This window comes from Geotrypetes seraphini, chromosome 10 (assembly GCF_902459505.1).
Source record: "Geotrypetes seraphini chromosome 10, aGeoSer1.1, whole genome shotgun sequence".
Classification (NCBI taxonomy): Eukaryota; Metazoa; Chordata; class Amphibia; order Gymnophiona; family Dermophiidae; genus Geotrypetes; species Geotrypetes seraphini.
In genome coordinates, this window is record NC_047093.1 from 101,960,598 (window position 1) to 101,983,128 (window position 22,531).

The 22,531-nt window shown below is 44.0% G+C and overlaps 1 protein-coding gene across 3 annotated transcripts in view; it reads left to right on the forward strand.

Annotated features, from left to right (window-relative positions):
- NOXA1 (NADPH oxidase activator 1) overlaps window positions 1–22,531 on the forward strand; it is a 199,688-nt gene that overhangs the window by 64,672 nt on the left and 112,485 nt on the right. For all 3 annotated transcript variants that reach the window (XM_033961770.1, XM_033961772.1, XM_033961773.1), the window contains exons 6-7: window positions 405–464; window positions 19,746–19,783. In XM_033961770.1, the coding sequence (XP_033817661.1) occupies window positions 405–464; window positions 19,746–19,783 (98 nt within the window). The remainder of the gene's footprint in view (window positions 1–404; window positions 465–19,745; window positions 19,784–22,531) is intronic.

Below are 22,531 nucleotides of genomic sequence, written 5' to 3' on the forward strand. Positions count from 1 at the left end.
ATTTGCCCATATGTGCAGTAGAAGTGACCATCTTAAAAATTATCCCCTAATTCCAAAGCTTTTTTTTTTTTTCACCTTCTTCTGACACTGTTTGGTTATGGTGGTATTTTTTTGGAAGTCAAGCATCTCATAGAATCCTGCAGACAATCATCATCAGCATCTCTTTAGCTTTATTATGGTAAAGAGCTTCTTTTGGAATAACTGTTATGGTTTAAGAAGAGCAACTCACATATTATTCACCAGCCATGTGAGAATGGCATATTATTAATTAAATAACAAACAGGAATCTCCCTGTGTCAAGATAGCCATAGCTGTATGTTAGATTGTGGGCTTAGGAACTGTCTGATTGGTTCAAAATTGAGACAGATTTATGATATAGTAATTCCTATTCTTGAACTTGACAGGTAATCTCATCCATCATTCCGAATGATGACTACATAGGATTTGAACCTCTCCGACCACAGGTGAGATACAATTAGACCATTTATGAAGGGGAAAACAAAGATAAAGGTGGTTCCTGGAATGCAAGGTTTTTTTTCTTAATACATATTTTTATTAGATTTCAAAAGTATATCCCAAGCTTTAACATCTTATACAGAAAGCGTAATCTAAGGCATAACAATTTAAACAAAAAAAAAAAATCATCAAGAATAAGAAAATAAAACATTTCTGATCCAAGAAGTAGGAAAAAGAGTAATTTCTGAAGCACAATATTAATAATAAAGATATGTATATCTGCTGCTGAAACAAAGAACTTATTCGATTTATGCAGGAGTTGTTACACCTTCATTCTCCAAGCGTCTTAGGGAGAGAAAACTAACTAAATGAGAAGGATCTACAAAAACATATTTAAAAGAACGGTATCTGATAATACACTTGCAAGGGTAACGTAAAAAGAAGATACCTCCTAGTTGGGTTACCCCTGCTTTCAACATTAGAAATTCTCATCTCCTCTTCTGAGTTTCTCTCAAAACGTCAGGAAAAATCTGTATTTTAAACCTCAGAAAGCCCTTAACTCTATTTTTAAAGAACAATTTGAGAATCCAATCTTTATGTGGAGATAACGCTACAGTCAACAATAAAGTAGCTGGAAGAGCTATTTCTGTATCGGATTTCTCCAAAAGTGCAGTAACATCCAAAGGACCTTCTTGATGTTCATGATCCTGGTTCTGAATTTCTTGAGGCTTTATAGGTAAATAATAAGCCCTAATAAAGGAAGGTAGGGAATTTTCTGTTATTTCCAATACCTCTATGAAATAACATTTAATCATATCACGAGGAATGATCAAAGAAATCTTGGGAAAATTTATCAAGCGCAAGTTATTAGCACAATTACTATTCTCAAGGACCTCGAACTTCCTCCTCAAAATAACATTGTCTTTCACGATTAAATCTTGATTTTGTTTAACTGTAGTTATCTCTTTATCAATTTTTTGACTATCTATTGTCACTAATGACAAATCCTGTTTTAAAAGCTTAATTTCCTCTTTCTGAATTTTTAATTCTTTGTCCAAATGCTCTATACGTGGACTAAGAGAGTTACCTAAATTCACCACCAAGTCCCAAAGGGAGTCTATGGTAATCTCTAGGAGTTTAGATGCAGAAAAAGCTACTGCAGGTGTAACACAGTACAGTTCTTTAGATTATTTTACCTCCTGAGATGCTTGTGCCTCACGAGCCGAAGATATCCTGACCGCATTTCCACTCAGAGAGGAAATACCTCTCCTTGTTGTTTCCACAGGCAGGCCTTTCGATATGCTGGCCTCCGAGACTGAGAAAACTTCCTCTTCCGGGGTAGTCTCATCTTGCGGGGAGCTTGCTCTTTGCAGTGTCGGCTGTAGAGGCGGATTCCTAAGGTCAGGGCTCAGAGTAACATCTAGCCCAGGGATAGCCACCAAGGCATTACTCCCTGCCGGCGGCTCCAGCGGGTAATTCCCCGATGGCATCTGTCCTTGTTGGAGGCGTCTAAGAAAGTCATCTATAGTAATAGATGAATGGTTCTGAGCGTCGGGAGGCTCCACTAACACTCTTCCCCCTTCTCTTCGGCATGGGTAGAGAGCACTTCTCACCAATTTGCAGGAAAAATGGGACACTAATCGAAGGCGTCCTCTCAGCTAGCAGGTAGTGGCATCCATCTTGGATCTTTGCTTAGCAGGTAGTCATAAGAATGACTTATGGGAGCTGCCACTTGAGTGACAGTTGCTTGGCAGAATATTAGAGGGGTAGTTTGCTATTGCTTTTTTGATTCATCTTTACCACTCATTCATTTACCCCCTATTCTATATATATTACTCAAAATTGCACGTGCAAATTTGGATACGTGCCAAATTTTGCACATAATTTAATTGCTTAAAGAGCCAATTAGCACCGATTATTGGTACTAATTGGCAATAATTGGAATTTATATGCACATCTTTATGGTTGCTATTCTATAAATATGTGTGTGTAAATTTTCTGTACGGATCTGAAAAGGTGGAATGGCCATGGGAGGGGCATGGGTAGGTCAGGGCATTTTGGAAAATTGTGTGCAATGTTGTATAAAACCCTGCCCTGCATTTCTGGTGCCTAGGGTTCTTGCTAGCAACAATTCTGTAAGTGGCATCTGTCTGTGATTAACATGTGGCAGGTACCCTTCAAGGGGGACAGGCCTTCAGGGGGGGGAACAGCCCTGGCCTTCAGGGAGGGAACAGCCCTTCAGGGGGGGTGCAGGCCTTCGGGTGAGGGTGCGGACCTTCATGGGAGGGGGGCCCTGGTGTAGAAGTACACGGAGAGAGGGAGGGAAGGAGGTGGTTTAAAGAGAAGTGCATATGCTGGACTGGGAGGGGGGAAAAATAATGGGTCTAAAAACAGAGGAGAGGGAGAGAGATGGTGGACAATGGGATTTAGGGAGAGAAGGAACAGAAAGGTAGTGAAGTTGGACACAAGGGATGGTGTAGAGGGGGGGAGGATAGAAATATTGGATAGGAGGGTAGTTGGGAAGAGAATTGGAGAGATGGTGAACCCTGGGGTAGTGGAAAAGGAGGGAGAGATGCAGGATGAAAGGGTAGTTAAGAAAAGGAGAGATGGTGGATCTGGGGATGGTGGGGTCCATCGCTGCAGCTGTGGGGATGGAGACAAAAAAAGGAAAGGTGCCAGACCTACGGGGGAGGGAAGGGAAATGGAAGGAGAGGACAGAGATGGAAGATGAATGGTTAGCACAGAGAAAGAAGGAGACCCTGGCAAACAAATTATCAGAAGACTACCAGAGCATGGGACCAACATGATTTGAATAATGACCAGGCGACAAAAGGTAGCAAAAAATAATTTTATTTTCTGTTTTGTGATTACAATATGTCAGATTTGAAATGTGTATCCTGCCAGAGCTGGTGTTAGACCACGAATGTGAGTTATGATTTAACAGAGAGAGGAAAAGCCTTTTTTGTTTGTTTATTTTGTTTACACCACAGCGCCAGTGTGGGTTGGAGAGGGCAAAGGGGGCGAAGAGGCTATAAAAGGGGTAAAGAGGCTATAAAATAAACCCACCTGGGTGTTTGAAAGAAACACCCAATTGGGTAGGAAAATCGTATTGAAAAATCGATTCAATAGGCTGAATCGAATTGAAATTTTTTTCCTGAATCAAGCAGCACTTCTAACTACTAGCAAGCCTCTAGAGCAGGGGTGTCAAAGTCCCTCCTCGAGAGTCGCAATCCAGTCGGGTTTTCAGGATTTCCCCAATGAATATGCATGAGATCTATTTGCATGCACTGCTTTCATTGTATGCTAATAGATCTCATGCATATTCATTGGGGAAATCCTAAAAAGCCAACTGGATTGCTACCCTTAAGGAGGAACTTTGACATCCCTGCTCTAGAGTCATTAACTGGTGGCACAACAACAGCAAGCTGTTCCTTTGACAGTCTTAAACTACCCACTGTCAGTAATCTCGTTAATCTGCTCCTATTGTTCTAAGCCAGGGATGCCCACACTTTTTTGGCTTGTGAGCTACTTTTAAAATGACCAAGTCAAATTGATCTACCAACAATAAAATTTTAAAAAACACAAAGCACACTGTACGCAGAGAAAATGTTAATTATCATTTATTATTTGGGGTTTTATTTCAAAGAGGTCAAGGCAGATGACTTTAATCATGTCATCTCAGTAACAACTATACAAAAATAGACAAATATACCCTCTCCCTTTTTACTAAACTGCAATAGCAGTTTTTAGCGCAGGGAGCTACGCTGAATGCCCCGCGTTGCTCTCGATGCTCATAGGCTTCCTGCATTAAAATCCGCTACTGTGGTTTAGTAAAAGGGGTCCATAGTGCAAAAATAGACAGCAGATATAAATTATCAAAATGGACACATTTTGATCACTAAATTTAAAATAATATTATTTTTCCTACCTTTGTTGTCTGGTGATTTTAATGAGTCTCTGGTTGCACTTTCTTCTTCTGACTGTGCATGCAATATTTCTTCCTTCCTTTCTGCCTCCTGAATACTTCATCTCCTTCAGACCTCATTCCATTCCCCAAACAACATTTCTGTCCTTCCATGAGTCCAACTTTTTCTTCCTCTCTCCCTGACTGCCCCCTGCCACCCGACACACTCCATTCCCTCCCCCTTTTCCTTCCTCTCTCTGTGCCCCCCTCCCCTTTCTTTCTTTGTCTCCCTGCCCCCTTTTCTTTCTTTTTGTCTCTCTGTCTCCCCGTTCTGCCTCCCTGTCTTTCTGGTTCCCCGTTCTGCCTCCCTGTCTTTCTGGTTCCTTTATTTTTCTCCCCTAGCCACCACCGGGGCTGTCGTCTGGAAACAGGCCCCCAAGCCACTTCCGACATCTGGAAACAGGCCCCCAAACCACCACCGCCGTTGCTTCAGAGTTCTCCCTGTTTCCCGACACCGCAGCTTTCCCCCCGATGTCAATTCTGATGTCGGAGAGGGAGTTCCAGGCCAGCCAGGCAGCGATTGGCTTGCCCAGAACTTCCTCTCCGACGTCAGAATTGATGTGGGGGGAGGGAGAGAAGCTGGATTTCCCGGCGCTTCAGTAGTTGCTGCTGGCCTGTTGCATCAGGGAACAGAGAGAATGCAAAGGCAACGCAAGTCTTTCGCGGAGCCCGGGATGGGCTCCGTGATCGACTCGTGTTGCCTTTGCGATCGACTGGTCGATAACGATCGACCTTTTGGGCACCCCTGTTCTAAGCTGTTAGCAGTAGGCATGTTTTAGCAGTTTAGGTTGGGAGCCAGCATTCTGAATACTGTTAAGGTCGGAGAACTGATAAACAGGCAGTGAAGTTCCTAGCTGCATTCAGTACCGCAGCACGATGATCTCTCATTGGAGAAGCTCCCAGTGGCAGTGGAGCTGCCCTTCAACTTTTTCAAAGTTCCTTGTTGCCCTCAGTCACTGCGTAAAGGATTTTACCATTAGGCATATCACCTTAAGCGGCGCTGCTCTGGAAGAGACGTCGGGTGGTGGAGTGCGCCTCTCACACCAGCCCAACACTTTGCTCCTCCTGCAGCCCGATGATCTCTCATTGGGGCAGCTCCTGATGGTAGTGGAACTGCCCTTTAACTTTTTCAAAGTGGCCTCAACTCAAGGCCATATGGTGTTCCACTTCTGTGGGGAGAGGAGGGATGTTCTGCCAGATCCCTTCCTTCTCTCCCTGCTGGGGCTTGAGATCACTTTCTTTGACAGAAGTTCTTTAGTCCATCTGGACTATTACTAAACTGACTTGTTCCTTTAACTTTTGGGACAATACCTCATTCCTTCACTATTTTATTCTTAGATACTTCCATCTCAATCAACTGAGTCTAAACAGCTTTGTCAGCTTCTCGAGCCTCTTCCGTATTTTCCTTTTGCCTAAACAACTGGTCCTGGACTTCCACCAGTTACCTCTGGAAGTTTTTCTTTTTCTCCCTTAATTTAGCTACATATTCAGCAGAAAAAAGCTGGTCTTCTAACAGGTCTTTAATTTGACGCTTAGCCTGTTCTAGCTAATTGGGGAAATCCTGAAAACCCAACTGGATTGCTGCCCTTAAGGAGGAACTTTGACATCCCTGCTCTAGAGTCATTAACTGGTGGCACAACAACAACAAGCTGTTCCTTTGACAGTCTTAACCTACCCACTGTCAGTAATCTCGTTAATCTGCTCCTATTGTTCTAAGCCAGGGATGCCCACACTTTTTTGGCTTGTGAGCTACTTTTAAAATGACCAAGTCAAATTGATCTACCAACAATAAAATTTTAAAAAACACAAAGCACACTGTACGCAGAGAAAATGTTAATTATCATTTATTATTTGGGGTTTTATTTCAAAGAGGTCAAGGCAGATGACTTTAATCATGTCATCTCAGTAACAACTATACAAAAATAGACAAATATACCCTCTCCCTTTTTACTAAACTGCAATAGCAGTTTTTAGCGCAGGGAGCTACGCTGAATGCCCCGCGTTGCTCTCGATGCTCATAGGCTTCCTGCATTAAAATCCGCTACTGTGGTTTAGTAAAAGGGGTCCATAGTGCAAAAATAGACAGCAGATATAAATTATCAAAATGGACACATTTTGATCACTAAATTTAAAATAATATTATTTTTCCTACCTTTGTTGTCTGGTGATTTTAATGAGTCTCTGGTTGCACTTTCTTCTTCTGACTGTGCATGCAATATTTCTTCCTTCCTTTCTGCCTCCTGAATACTTCATCTCCTTCAGACCTCATTCCATTCCCCAAACAACATTTCTGTCCTTCCATGAGTCCAACTTTTTCTTCCTCTCTCCCTGACTGCCCCCTGCCACCCGACACACTCCATTCCCTCCCCCTTTTCCTTCCTCTCTCTGTGCCCCCCTCCCCTTTCTTTCTTTGTCTCCCTGCCCCCTTTTCTTTCTTTTTGTCTCTCTGTCTTTCTGTCTCCCCGTTCTGCCTCCCTGTCTTTCTGGTTCCCTGTTCTGCCTCCCTGTCTTTCTGGTTCCTTTATTTTTCTCCCCTAGCCACCACCGGGGCTGTCGTCTGGAAACAGGCCCCCAAGCCACTTCCGACATCTGGAAACAGGCCCCCAAACCACCACCGCCGTTGCTTCAGAGTTCTCCCTGTTTCCCGACACCGCAGCTTTCCCCCCGATGTCAATTCTGATGTCGGAGAGGGAGTTCCAGGCCAGCCAGGCAGCGATTGGCTTGCCCAGAACTTCCTCTCCGACGTCAGAATTGATGTGGGGGGAGGGAGAGAAGCTGGATTTCCCGGCGCTTCAGTAGTTGCTGCTGGCCTGTTGCATCAGGGAACAGAGAGAATGCAAAGGCAACGCAAGTCTTTCGCGGAGCCCGGGATGGGCTCCGTGATCGACTCGTGTTGCCTTTGCGATCGACTGGTCGATAACGATCGACCTTTTGGGCACCCCTGTTCTAAGCTGTTAGCAGTAGGCATGTTTTAGCAGTTTAGGTTGGGGGCCAGCATTCTGAATACTGTTAAGGTCGGAGAACTGATAAACAGGCAGTGAAGTTCCTAGCTGCATTCAGTCCCGCAGCACGATGATCTCTCATTGGAGAAGCTCCCAGTGGCAGTGGAGCTGCCCTTCAACTTTTTCAAAGTTCCTTGTTGCCCTCAGTCACTGCGTAAAGGATTTTACCATTAGGCATATCACCTTAAGCGGCGCTGCTCTGGAAGAGACGTCGGGTGGTGGAGTGCGCCTCTCACACCAGCCCAACACTTTGCTCCTCCTGCAGCCCGATGATCTCTCATTGGGGCAGCTCCTGATGGTAGTGGAACTGCCCTTTAACTTTTTCAAAGTGGCCTCAACTCAAGGCCATATGGTGTTCCACTTCTGTGGGGAGAGGAGGGATGTTCTGCCAGATCCCTTCCTTCTCTCCCTGCTGGGGCTTGAGATCACTTTCTTTGACAGAAGTTCTTTAGTCCATCTGGACTATTACTAAACTGACTTGTTCCTTTAACTTTTGGGACAATACCTCATTCCTTCACTATTTTATTCTTAGATACTTCCATCTCAATCAACTGAGTCTAAACAGCTTTGTCGGCTTCTCGAGCCTCTTCCGTATTTTCCTTTTGCCTAAACAACTGGTCCTGGACTTCCACCAGTTACCTCTGGAAGTTTTTCTTTTTCTCCCTTAATTTAGCTACATATTCAGCAGAAAAAAGCTGGTCTTCTAACAGGTCTTTAATTTGACGCTTAGCCTGTTCTAGCTAATTGGGGAAATCCTGAAAACCCAACTGGATTGCTGCCCTTAAGGAGGAACTTTGACATCCCTGCTCTAGAGTCATTAACTGGTGGCACAACAACAACAAGCTGTTCCTTTGACAGTCTTAACCTACCCACTGTCAGTAATCTCCTGTGGGCTTTGGCTTTGGCTTTGGACCCCTTCAAGGTAGTCCTCCTGGAGCTCAGTCTCCCTTTCCGACTGAGACACCATGGTAGATACTTCATACCAATCTTCAGTGGGCTCCTTCTCTTGGGCTGTCCATGAGTCAGGGATTGGAACGCCACCTGAAACCCCTCACTGATCTCCTTTCCCGTTCTTGGAACTTTTGGGCTTCTGTTTCCCACTCTCCTGGGTTTAAAACCTGCTTCTCTCTGCTGGCCAGTCCCTTGACTGCCTCCTAGTTGTCTACTAGCTACAGGGCACTTAATCTCTTGTGCTCCTCTGACCCTGCCAGGATTCTGTTGCAAGATCAGCCAGGTTTCTTGCCACTCTTGCTCCCAAATTACCATTTTGGGTTCTCAGATTCTGGTCTCACACTAGTATTAACTGGAGTACTGACTTGTAAAATCATCACTTCCCTACAGACATTCCACTGCTTTTATTCCACACAGGCAGCAGTCACAATTTTCAAAGTAAACACTTGGCTCCTTTTGGCAGCAAGCTGCACCTTCTCTTATACAGCCTGTATTACTGCCTTTATCGTAAATCCACTCTAGGATTTCCAACAATTCCTGTTCCTATAGCATTTTCTTTTCTCTGCACAACTCAGGTAGATATTCCCAGCTGAATTCAATGGGGGTAGGGTTACCATATGGCTCCAGAAAAAGGAGGACGGATTGATACATCTGGGTTTTTCTGCCATTGAAAGCAATGGAAGTAAAACCCATATCCATATCTCTCAATCTGTCCTCCTTTTTCTGGAGCCATATGGTAACCCTAGGGGTAATTTAAGGCAGCTCTCACTCTCTCACTGCTGCAGTTCACAGATATGCTGCTGGCTTAGCAGGTGCCAACAGCAGCTTAACTAAACCTGTCAGTAGCTGGAGCTGTATACACACAAGCACTTTTTCTTTTTCTCTCTGCCTTGTGGTAATGCAGTACACAACTAAACCAAATAAAATCCTGCCTGTTTGACTTTAAATGCCTATTTTAAATTTCCTCGCTCCCTTCAACTGGAGCTGATCTCTTAAAGGTGATCAACAAAAAAAAATTAAAAAAAATAGAACTTTCTGTATTGAGGTCCCCAGCCTCTACAGACCCTTGGTCAGCTTCTCTGCAGTAGAAGCTAAAAACCAATAAGAAACACTATATGTGGGAGACTAGCCTGATTTGGCTGGCTAGCCTAGCTTGCCCAGAGAGGTCAGCATATATACAGCCAAGACACAATTGCATATAAAGAATTTTTATTTGTTATACAAAATAGAATGAATTTGGCTTACCTCAGCCAAACTGCTGCAGGCATCAGTCTGTTTTCTCAAAGCCTGCCTCTGCCTCTCTCTAGGGAAAACTTGGGTTCCTCTTTCTCCCTCAGGGACTTCTGTAGAATAAACCCAGCCTGGATAGAAATACCTCTCTCCTGTGAGTCCCGCCCCTGTGACTCAACACTGAACGCCATAGCCCAATGCATGCTGGGACCTATAGTTCTACATTTGATTAGCACCTCCTGCTGCCCGGGGGGTATAATATTTGCATGGAGGAGGGAAAACCCCTTAATCTGTAGACACTCCTCCATCCCCATCCATACTTTTCAACCAATGAGTCTCAATCTGGTACTTCAATTGCCTTTCCTAGTGCATTCCAAGTCTCATTCTGGAATCACCAGAGATTTTCACTACACTCCCATGGGAATCCTGTGGCAACTTCTTCTATCTCTGTGGGAATCATAGAAACATAGAAAGATGACGGCAGAAAAGGGCTACAGCCCATCAAGTCTGCCCACTCTACTGACCCACCTCATTAAGTCTGAGTGCTAATGACCTAGTTCCTTAACTCGAATCCTGTAGTTCCCATTCCCGTGCCACACTCTTTAACAAAAAGCATGTACCTTGAGCATAAGGTGTGACATGAAAGCATCTCAAAAAAAGCAATACACATGTAACATTCAGCTATATGGTCAGTGAGCATGATAACCTTTCTACTATCTGTAAGGTTCATGAGAATGTGCGTTGAAGGTTCTTTTTTGATGCACACTTTAACTTGTGACTTCTTGTCACATCTGAAGGACACAATCTCCAATCCTGCTTTCCTTCTGGGATAAATACTTCACAGCGCTTAAATCCCGGTTTGGAATTGCTTTGAGGTCCTATTGGGTATATTTATTTAAAAGTAGGAACCACTATGGTGGTATGTTTTTGTGTGTAGGAGGGTTCAGTAGTGAAAGTCTTCAAAAAGTATCGTTTCATCTGCTTGACTGGCCCTTCAGACCCCTTTGGAGTAGGAAAAAAAACACCAAATGCTGTTTTTAAAGTGATACCTAGTGACATAGGAACCAAATTTTCAAAATGATTGGGGATGCTCAAAAGCCCCCGCCCTAGATCCCACTAAAGCTCTACTCCTGACCCCACCCCCATAATAATAGTACTAATTATAATGCCATTTTTTTCCATTCATTTTTCATATATACACACAATATAATTTTATTATATGGTTAACCACAAAATTAAACTACATTGTATGCTTTTCAACATTCATTCCTACCAGAATACCTGGCCTTGGTCACATAAGCAGAACACAAATAACCCCTATGCAAATACAGGACCACAAACTAAGGGGTCCTTTTATCAAGCCGCGCTAGCGGGGTTAGCGCGTCAGACATTTCATTACGCGGTAACCCCCACGGCCAGCTAAAAAACTAACGCCTACTCAATGCAGGTGTTAGCGGCTAGTGCAGCAGGTGGTTTAATGCGCGGTATTATGTGTGTTAAACCCCTACCGCAGCTTGATAATAGGATCCCTAAAATTACTAATATACACAAAAGAAACCCTAAAATGCCATGCTCTACGTGCAGTATAACACCAGAGAGAAATATTTTTTTTTTATTTTGAACAGTGCAATTCTCAAAACTGACACATTTCAAGTCACTAAATTGAAAATAAAATCATGTTTCCTACCTTTGTTGTCTGGTGATTTTATTTTTATTTTTTTTCCAATTCATTTATTTTTTAAATTCTTTATTGATTTTCCAAACTACAATAGTGCAATATATAAATAAATTACATACATTTAATCAACAAAAAAGCACATTCAACTTACACATATTCATAACCAAACCATTTTCTCTCATCCACCCACCCAATACATATATATATATATTTTTTTTATTTTTTTTTTAAATGATTTATTTATTTTTTTCCATAGCCTTACCCTATTACAATTAAAACTATCCTTTCATCCTCCCACCCACCCCTAAATGTAAATACTCAAATGCCAAGATTAGGACAGAAATATCCCACCCACCCTTCCCTGGAAGTGTATGAACATAAACAAAAACTTCAATATAATAGGTCTTTGTTATGAGTCAGGTTTTTTTTGGTGATTTTATTTTTCTAATCATCTCTTCCCAGACTCTGGATTAACTTTCTTCTGTCTGTGCTCTTAATTGTGTTTCCATGGTCTTATTATCCATTTTCTGTTTTTCTCTCCTTCACTTTTTGCCCTACATCTATCTTTAGTGAAACATTCAACTTTCTTACATTTTTCTTCTTAAAATCTATCTACTCTTCCATGTCTTCCATTCCCATCTATCCAAGTTTTCCATCTTGTCCCTCTTTCTTCTCCCCTATTCCCATCTAGCCATAAGAAGCATTTCTTCTATCTCTCTCCTATCCCTCTATCCATGTGTATCATCTCCTCCCTCTCTCGCCCCCTCCCGTTGTCTGACATCTCTGTAATACTCCTTCCCCCTTCTCCCCTGGCATCTTTCTCCTCTCCTTCCAACAGCCTGGCATCTCTCCCATTGTCAGCATCTTTCTCTCCTTCCCTCCCCCTCCCCCTCCCCCTATCTGCATTTCCCCCTACTCTCATCCAACCTCACCCCACCCCCATCCCTGGGATAACTTAAAACAGCTCCAGGGGACCCCATGAACTGGGCATCTCTTCCCCTTGTGTCTTTTTCCTTCCCTTCCCCTCACCTTTCCGGTCTCCTTTTAAAGTCAAATCTTCATTTTGGAGGGGCCCCGAGGCAGCAGCCATTCTCACAAGCTGCTGATGCTTCCCCAGAGATTTCCTTCTACCACAATCTTCCCTGGTGGAAATGGGTGGGGGTGGGGGGTGATTACGGCAGAGGGAAATATTCAGGGCAGCGCTGGTAGTTTGTGACAATGGCTGCCACACCGAGGCCTTTCTAAAAAGATTTTACTTTAAAAGGAAACCAGAAAGGTGAGGGGAAGGGGGAAGAGATGCCCAGACTGTACGCCGACCCTGGTCATGTGAGGTCCCAAAAAAATATTTGGGGTGCTCGGGTACCCACAGCACCTATAGAGATGTACCATAAAAAACCATAGGAATCATGGTTTTGTTGGGATTACACATGTGCCCCATAGACTGATCTATATATTGGAGGGAGAAATTAGAGTGCGAACTGTAGGTATCTGGTCTTCTGATGAACTGTCAAGATATAAACAGGATGGAGTTGGTCCAGAGGAAGGCTACTAAAATGGTTGGTGGTCATCAAAATAAGGCATACAGAGACAGACTTAAAGGTCTCAGTGGGGGAAATTCTATATAGGATGCCAGTTTCAGCAGCTGCCTAAGAAGTGGCTGAGAATCAGATGCTGGTGTTCTATATAGAATTGCATCTGCCCTAAGGGATAGCCGCTTAACCCCGCATAACTGCCCCAATTCTCTAAATGGCGCCCATATAACCCCCCCTCCCATTGAATTTCAGCAGGAGGGATGCCTACTCCCTCCTGCTACCACTCCTCCAAACCACTGATACTACACAAGCCAAAAAAAAACTGATACCCCCCAGGGCTGCAGGTCCCAACCCTGCACCGGGGAGGAGCCTGAGGCTCTGATTGGCTCAGATGCCTAAGGCCCCTCCCATAGACACTTGGGCCAACTGAAGTCTTAGGCCGTATTCCCAGTGCATCCTGGGATGGGAGAGACATATAGGAGGGGCCTTAGTCATCTGAGCCAATCAGAGCCTTAGGCTCCTTCCTGGTGCATCCCACAGGAGGGGCCTTAGGCACCTGGGCCAACTAGAGTGTTAGGTCATTCCCACTGCATCCCAGGATTCATTGGGAATGAGGCCTAAGACTCCTATGGGAGGGGCCTTAGGCATCTGAGCCAATCAGAACCTTTTTCCCCTCCCCGGTGCTTCCCAGAATGCACCTTTTTGGAGTGGTGGGCCTGCCGGCTAGAGGGTGTAAGCATCCCTCTGGCCAGCCTTTCAGCTAAAAAGTATGTGGGGTTGGGGGGAGGGTAGAGTTTAGGGGTGGGGGGACCTGCAGCCATGGGGTTGTCAGAAGGTTTCAGCCTCGCACAGTATCCGTGGTTTGGGGGGTTTTGGCAAGAGGGAGTGGGCATCTATCCTGCCGGTCTTCAGTGGGGGGGCGGGGATTCAGGGGCAGGAGGGAGTGGCCATCCCTCCTAACCGGCGTATTACGGGTAGGGGGTTTGGCGGAAGGATGAATGGTCATCCCTCCTGCTGGGGGACTTCGCAGGGTGCGGGTTCCTTGCCATGGCCACTCAGCTGATAGCAGTAGGGAGATTACCTTGCTGCGATCAGCTCTGTGACCACGTCTATTTGAAATGTAGGCCAACATTTCAGGTATCTATCTGCTACCGGCCATGATAAGGGAAGAAAAAATACTTGGCAAGTTTAAAGGGAAATTAAAAAGTTACCTATTTAGGGACGCTTTTGATTAATTCAGTTTAGGGCAGGGTGTCCAACCTTTTGGCTTCCCTGGGCCGCATTGGCTGAAAAAAATGTTTCTGGGACCGCACAAATGCGCAAACGCTGCAGCAAGACAGAGGAGGGAGCCAGCAAGACAGTAAACACCCGGGGGCAGCAGAGGAAAACACTGCATCGCCCTCAACCGGGGCCACACAAAATACTTCACGGGGCCGCAGGTTCGACACTCCTGGTTTAGAGCAAACCCAACATCGACACTTAAGTAGGCAAGCCTTGATCAATATAATTCCCTCTCAACATTTCCCTTTTTCGTTCTTTCCTATACCGATTGTAGTTCCTCCTCTTACTTTTCTCTTGTTTGAAGTGTGTCAGTGTTTCCCCCAATAAATTGTTTGTTTCACCCATTTGTACTGTTCATCACTTTGAAATTTCTCAAAAAACGATTTTATCAAATTTTAAATGAACTTGAAACTATCACGGCCCTAGGGAGATGCCTAGGTCTGCTTAAGCTCACCCAATGCCACTTCTGGGTGAAACTACGCCCATGCCCAGCCTTTGGCGAGCTTAAGTGTCCTGATGTGTCTCCTTTAACCTTACGGTGTAGGCGCCTGCCTTGGGGTTATTTTGGGGTTTGTTTGTTTGTTTTAGAAATCATGCATCCTGATTGGCTGGTTAGACAGTGGCAGGACACCTACCACCACCTACAGTCAGGACGCTGTTTATAGAATTTTCCCCAATATGTATACTTTGGATAAAAGGCAGGAAAGGGGAGATATGATAGAGACATTTAAATACCTACGTGACATATATGCAAATGAGGAGAGTCTCTTTCAATTGAAAGGAAACTCCAGAATCAGAGGGCATAGGATGAAGTTAACAGGTATAGGCTCAGGAGTAATCTAAGGAAATACTTTTTTTACAGAAAGGGTGGTAGATGCATGTAGAGAATGACACGGTAGCTATTACCTGCGGCTAGCCGCGAGTAACCCACTGAAATGGTAGGGGGGGAATTACTCACCTCAGGCATGGGGACAAGGCCATCCACTGCCCTGTGGAGCAGTGAATGGCCTTGTCCCCGCATTTAAGGGAGGGAACGCGCACGGTCACCTCCCTCCTTCCTACCTACCGAATCTATTTCCCTCCCTCCCCCTTTCTTTTGTGGCGTGTTAGTAAAGTAACTTGCTCAAGCCGGCCCAGCCTGCCTGCAGTCACATGCATCTGTGGGCGGAAGTGTCTCCTCCTCCAGTTGCATCAGAGGAGAAGCTTCCGCCCACAGATGCACGCAACTGTAAGCAGGCTGAGCCGGCTTGAGCAAGTTACTTTATTATTGCGCCGCGAAGGTAAGGGGGAGGGAGGGAGATTTTTGGGCCGCGCGAGGGATGCTGAAGGGCGGTGAGGTGGCAAGAGGGAAGGGTAGTGGTGGTGGGGAGAAGATGCTGAAGGAAAATGGGGAAGACAGAGTGGGGAGAAGATGCTGGAAGGAAAGACAGAGATGCCAGATTATGGGGGGAGCAAAGGGAAGAAGATGGGTGCCAGACCAATTGGGGAGGTGAAGGTAGAGGCATAGTAACAGAGCAAATGGAAGATGCAGAGTGAAGATAGACAGTGGATGGATGGAATTGAATGAGAAGATGAGGAAAGCAGAAACCAGACAACAAAAATAGAAAAAAAAAGTTTATTTATTTCTTTTCTTTTCTTTTTTTTGCTTTAGGATAAAATAGTATATTAGTTGTGTTGATAAAAATTTATAAACAAACAAAGCCCTGCCAGCTGAACATCTCTTTCTCTAGTTCAGCAGCCAGAACTTTGATTTATAAGAAAGGAATAAATGAAATATTGCAGTACTGAGGTTTGTATGGATTCTGTGGGGATAGTAGTCTTGGGGACGGGGTGGGGACAGTGGTCGCAGGGAGAGGGTGGTGACAGGGACAAATATTTTCCTCGTGTAATTCTCTAGATGTATGGAATAGTCTCCTGGTAGAGGTGGTGGAGATAAGGACTGTCTGAATTTAAGAAAGCGTGGGACAGGCACATGGGATCTCTTAGGGAGCGGAGGAGATAGTGTGGGTTACCAGATGTCCGGGAAAACCCGGACATGTTCTCATTTTAGAGGATTGTCCAGGTGCCCGGAAGGACTTTCCAAAACTTGACAGTTTGTCCAGGTTTTGGAAAGGCCCGACAAGCTCCGGCCGCATCTAGAGGGCCTCTGAGCATGCGCAGATGACATCGCACACATCCGCACATGCTCCAGGCCCTCCAGACGTGGCTGGAGCTTAGGGAAGAAGAGAGGAAGTTTGTGGGGGTGGGACTGAGGGTGGATTAGGGTGGGGCTAGAGAGGCTGAACTGGGCGGGGCTGGGGCAGAATGAGTGGAGCCAAAGGCAGAAGTGGGCGGGGCTGCAGGCAGAACAGGGTGGGGCCATGTGTCTGGGGTTTTACAGTCTAAAATATGGTATCCCTAAGATAGTGGATGCTGCGGATGGGCAGACTGAATAGGCTATATGGCCTTTTTTATGCCATCATGTTTCTGTTTGTGGTGTCCCCTAAAAATACTACATTCTTGATGCATTTCAATTTTAGGATTAAAGAAGTATTGTCAAGGGCAAGAATTGAGTTTAAAGTTTATAATATTTGTTTTCAAAATTGTATATGGAATGGTATCCAATTATATGCCAAAATTTTGTAGGTTATACACTTGAAGATGAAGTTTAAGGTCAGAGTCTAAAATTAGATTGAATGTCCCAATCTTATCTGAGATTCATTTACAATCTACAAGGCATAAAACTATTTTGGGCCAGGGTCCTCTTTTGTAGAATATACTGCCTAGGCAACTTAGAATGTTATCATTTTATAAGTTGTGTAGACAACAATTGAAAACATGGCTGTTCCAAAAATATTTAAGGTTAGATTAATTAATTGTGATTATTTATTTATTTATATAATTTTATAGCCTATCCTCTCCAGGAGCCCAGTACGGGTTACAATGATACATACACAGTAGTTTCAGGATTGATAGCATACATAGAGGTAAATTGTAAAATTAGTCAGAGACCACTGTTCAGGCAGTGGGCCTGATGGGCCACCGCGAGAGCGGACCGCTGGGCGAGATGGACCTCTGGTCTGCCTCAGCGGAGGCAACTTCTTATGTTCTTATGTTTTTATGACATTTTACAGGAACAATAGCGAGCTACATGATCAGTACACACACATTATAGAAAATTGCGACGGAATATGATAATATACATGTTATAGGAAAGATACCCTACCAGCTCCCATAAGGGAGGAGACTAACCTTGAGCGTTTCAAAGGCCTACTCAAGAGTCATCTATTCAAAGAAGCTTTCAACATTTGATTTAATTGTTAATAGTATCTTTCTAATTCCCTCAAGGAACTAAGAAGCAATGTTCCCTTTGTTTTTTCCTTATTTGGCTTCTGTTCCTATCCAAATTGTAGTTCTAACCCAATTTCCTTTTGTCTCTCGTTTGTCTGTCACATGTGTCCCATTTTAAAATACCATGTACCAGTGGGCATTTCTTTTAAATTGTACTTCCTCTGTTTATGTTAATGGAATTGTCAATGGCATTATTTTTTTTTTTTTTTAATGTTTTTGTTTTCCTTTTTATATTTTACATTGTAAACTCGCTTAGAAATTGGATAAGTGATCAAATCAAATTTTAATAAAAACTTGAAGAACACACATGCTTTGGTGAATCGAGTATACAAGCTAAGAACATACTTACTTTAGTTAATCTAAGGGGTCCTTTTATCAAGCTGCGGTAGGGATTTAACGCGCATTAAACCGCCTGCCGCGCTAGCCGCTTATGCCTGCATTGCGCAGATGTTAGTTGTTTAGCCGGCCGCGGGGGTTAGCGCATGATGAAATATCCGGCTAGCGCGGCTTGATAAAAGGACCTCTAAGAGTATACAAGCTAAATAGAATCTCAGAAGGAGGACTAAGAACACATGGGCTTTGGTGAATCTAAGAATATACAAGCTATATACAATCTTAGGGTGGTATCTACATGGCAGTAGTAAAGAGCACATCAGTGGCTGATGTTTTAGAGGATTAGTAAATTGGAATGTATACGTAGAATTGATTTTTGTTTATGATGTTTTTTTAGGCTTTTATTGTGTGATCCACCTTGAACTGAAAGGTAAAGCAGAATAGAAATGCATATGTTAATATTAATGTCTCTTTTCCTCTCACCATTGAAATACAAAGAGCTAGATTCACTAAGCAAACCAATTGTGTACCGATCGGTTTGCGAGCCCTTTGCGACCAAATTTCCCTCCAACCCCATTCACTAAAGCCTGTAGCGATCCGATCCTGACCTTCCCATGCACATTAGCAAAACCCCATGCAAAATAGCCAAGCGATTGATTCACTAACAATTGCTTGGCTATTTTTAATCGGGATGTACTATTGGCCAACCCGACTGCTGCAGACCTGTCGGTAACTGAGTTACCGACAGGTCTGCAGGTTTTTTGACAGGCATGCCTGTCTTTTTTTTATTCATTTTTTTTTCCATGGCACAGATATTTTTGTGTGTGTTATACATGCAAAATATCTGCCCCATAAAAAAAAATTAATAAAAAGGCAGGTCTGTCAAAAAAACATGCCCCCCCACACAAATGTGCCCCACCAAAGAAAAAAGCAGGAGGGATGCCAACTCCCTCCTGTCATCGGCAATTCAATAAAAAACAAACAAACATTCCTGATGCTGCCCCCCATCCCGCACGAATATGGCAGAATGGATGCCAACTCTCCCTCCTGCCCCCCCCAACTGGCACAGCCCTTGCCCCCTCCCCCCCTACTGGCATGGCCCCAAAAAGTTAGAAGCAGGAGGAGCGCACAGTCCTTCCTGCTCTGTAGGCCTCCCACCCCACCCGCTGCCTGGCCCGGCCCCCCAATACCTCTATATTGGGAGCAGGAAGGATGCTCATTCCCTCATGCTCCTCCGGGTCCAGCGACTCATCTGCTGGGCTTTGGGCAGGAGCAGGAGAGACCGGGCACCCCTCCTGCTCCCGAAGAGGAGCCTTACCGTAAGGAGCAGGAAGGACCGGGCACCCTTCCTGCTCCCAACAATTTAAAAGGTATGCGGGGCGAGTGGGCCAGTCATAAGTGAGATGGTGGGGCCGGTCGGGGTTGATTCAGGGGGGGTGTCGGGCCAGGCCGGAGTTTCGGGCTACTGCAGACACTTCCTGCCTGCCCTGCTCTGCCCCGATCTCTCCTGCCTGCTTGCCCTGACTCTCCTGCTCTCTGCCGCTGTTCCCCGCTGTGCAGTCCTGCTTTAAAACCACGGGCTTGCACTGTGGAGAAGGGAAGCAGAGAGCAGGAGAGTCGGGGCGAGCAGGTAAGAGAGATCGGGGCAGAGCAGGGCAGGCAGGAGAGATCATGGCAGAGCCCTGACAGCAGTGACAGGAGGCTGCTTCTCCTGTCAGAGTCTGCACATGAGCAGGGATCGCACATTTGCGATCCCTGCTCGCAAATGGGGGTGTTCCTTTGATCGCCCCCATTTGAATATGACTGATTTGTGAATCAATCAGACCAGCCCGAATCGGAAACGAATTGTTCCGATTCTGGCAGGTTAGTGAATCTAGCCCAAAGTTGGTTTATAACTAGTATTTGCCACTAAATGTGACAGACAGGAAATTAAAGAACACCCTATTAATTCCTGGTTGACACTTCTGATATGTGATCTCTTTTTACAGAAACCTGGTTTCTATGAGCCACATCCAGACAGCATGCAGTAAGTATATGTTTTGTATGGTCACTGCACTAATGCCTTACAATTCTTTGCTGTTGTTTCTGCACTTGTACAGCCATGTTGACATTACTAGCAGTTCCTGCCCTGAGTCGGAGGAGATTGCAGGCCATTCCTGGGTTTGTTTGGGGGTTTTTAGCACCTCTTTCCCAGGGCTGGATTAAAGGGTAGGCCCAGTAGGCAGATGGCTCGGGCCCGAAAATATCAGGGGGCCCCAGGGCCGGCATTAGGGGGGAGCAAACAGGGCAGGGGGCCCATGACTGCCTGGCGAGGTGAGGTCAGCTTCCCTCCGTTCCACTCCCTCGCTGCCCGTAAGCGAACAGAATCCAGGTCACGGGGCTCTATCACTGCACACGCTGACTTTCCTTCTCCTCTGAAACAGGAAGTTCATCATGAGGGGGAGGGAGGAGAAGGGAAGCTGGCGCGCACAGTGTTAGAGCGAAATGAACCAGACATTCATGCCCTGGCCTCTTGGGTCCCCACCATCTCCCTTCCATTCCCTCGCTGCCCGCTGCCCGTAAGCGAACTGAACCCAGGCCGCGGGGCTCTAACACTGCGCACTCGGGAAAAGAAAAGCGAAGATAGTTATTTCTTCTATTATGGGTCCTATGGACTAACATCTATAGCCCCTACCATTACCATCACTGGATGATAAAGTAAACTTATCCTCTCAGTCAGTCTCCCTGTCCTCAAGGGAACCATCACCACTTCTTCAACCAACTACAACCGTTGAAGGGAGAATAGATTCGGCCTCCAAAGGTGGGGTAGATTCTTCTCCCTTACAATTATTTGACTTGGACCCAAGTATAGATTTTTCTAACCAATGCACAGAAACAGCAGGTGCATATTGTTTGACTCCAGTTCAATTGTCACTAGAGTCAAATATAAACCCTCTTCCTTTTTTTTTTTAGTTCAATAAATTTTTTATTGAGTATTTTAAAAAATATAGAGAGCAATTCAAATACATAAAAAATAATATAACATTTTGTATATATATATGGTTTATAAATATAGAATAAACTATAAAGGATCATAGTATTAAGAAAAGCTCAGAGTAATGGAGTTATTTGTGAAGATTGTATGAGAAAAAGATGAAATAGAACAGAATAAAAATTAAGGAAAAAGGAAAGAAAGAGGAAAAGTGAAGAAAAGGAAAGGGGGACAGGGGGACAGGAGTGTCTACAAGTCAGAGCGTACATATGAATCTAAGAATGACCAGGGTGATTTTTTGCTTTTCAAATTCTTAGAGATTCGGTGTGTAATTTTATTCTCATATGCATATGATTCAAATCTATGATACATACATAAAGAGTTCCACCAAAACGTAAAATCTAATAGCGAAGATGATTTCCAATTTTTCAGAATGTGCATGAGGGCAATTACCAACATGGTATCAATGAGTCTAGGAGGACAATTTGATTGCGCAAAGCAGGGATGTTGAGATCGAAGGATTATAATGTCCATAGAAATCTCTTCTGAGCAGTTAATGATAGATTGTATGGTGTTCCAAATTTGGGTCCAAAAAGAGCGGACCAAAGTACAATGTAAAAACATGTGATCAAGAGTTCCCTCCTCTTTCAAACAATTCCAGCAAACAGAGTCTTGTTTTAATTTGGCTTTCCACATGCGAAATGGGGTCCATGTTGCGTTCCACATAATAAAGAACATTGATTGTGAAACTCTAGCAGATAAAAGTGGGCGGTTTGTTGAAGACCAAAAGAGTTCCCAGTCAATGTCAGAAAGCGGAGTGATGAGTATATTATCCCAGTGTTTCATAGAATGGTATGAAAAAGTGAAGAAATGATCTCTCAGAATATTATTAAAAAAAGATATAGCTTTTCCTTTTGCTAGAGACCATAAAGACCAATGGCAGATAGTATTTTTGGAAGACATGAAGTCATATCGTATGTGCACAGAAGACAGCACTTCAATGAGTGTGATCCACTGTGAATAAGCAGAAGAGGGCAACATATATGTGGAACAAAGTATATCAAAAGGAATTGACGTAGTGAGAGTAGACAGTTGATGAGCAAACCATATACCTGCCCGCTGCCACCGTTTCCATGAAAGGGATTTGCCTTGGTTTTGGATTTTGGGATTATTCCAAAGAGACATGATAAACCCTCTTCCTAAAGATAAAACTATTACCTTACAAGATGTCTGATTGGTGGTTAACCTGATTGAAACTTCACTACAAGGTACTGTTTCCAAACTTTGTCAATTTTCATTGGAGATAACTTTAAAAGTAACTAAACATGAGACTGAATTGTCTTTAATTGGAAATAAATTGGATAGACTAGATTCTTCAGTAAATACATTACAAAAAAACAGATATGTCAAGTATAAAACATAGTGCATTGTTGCATGCATATTTAGAAAGAATGGAAAACTTAATGAGAGTTAAAAATCTTAGGTTCTTGAATTTTCCTATTTCTCATTAACTATGCTCCTCTGGAGCTCCTGAAGATGTACATGAAAGATGTTCTTCAATATGCTCAGGTGGATTTGTTTGCACCTGATAATTTGTACTACATTCCCAGGAGCTCCAGGGGTGCGTTGATGAAGGAAAAATTGATGAATTAGTATTACCTGATAATTTAAATATTTCTCAATTTTTGGAATCATCCAAAGATATTATAACCAAGCGAGCAACTTTGTTGGTTACATTTAAGACAGAATTAGAAAAGCAAACTATTCTTAAATTATATTTTGCCAAAAAACAGGACTTGTTCT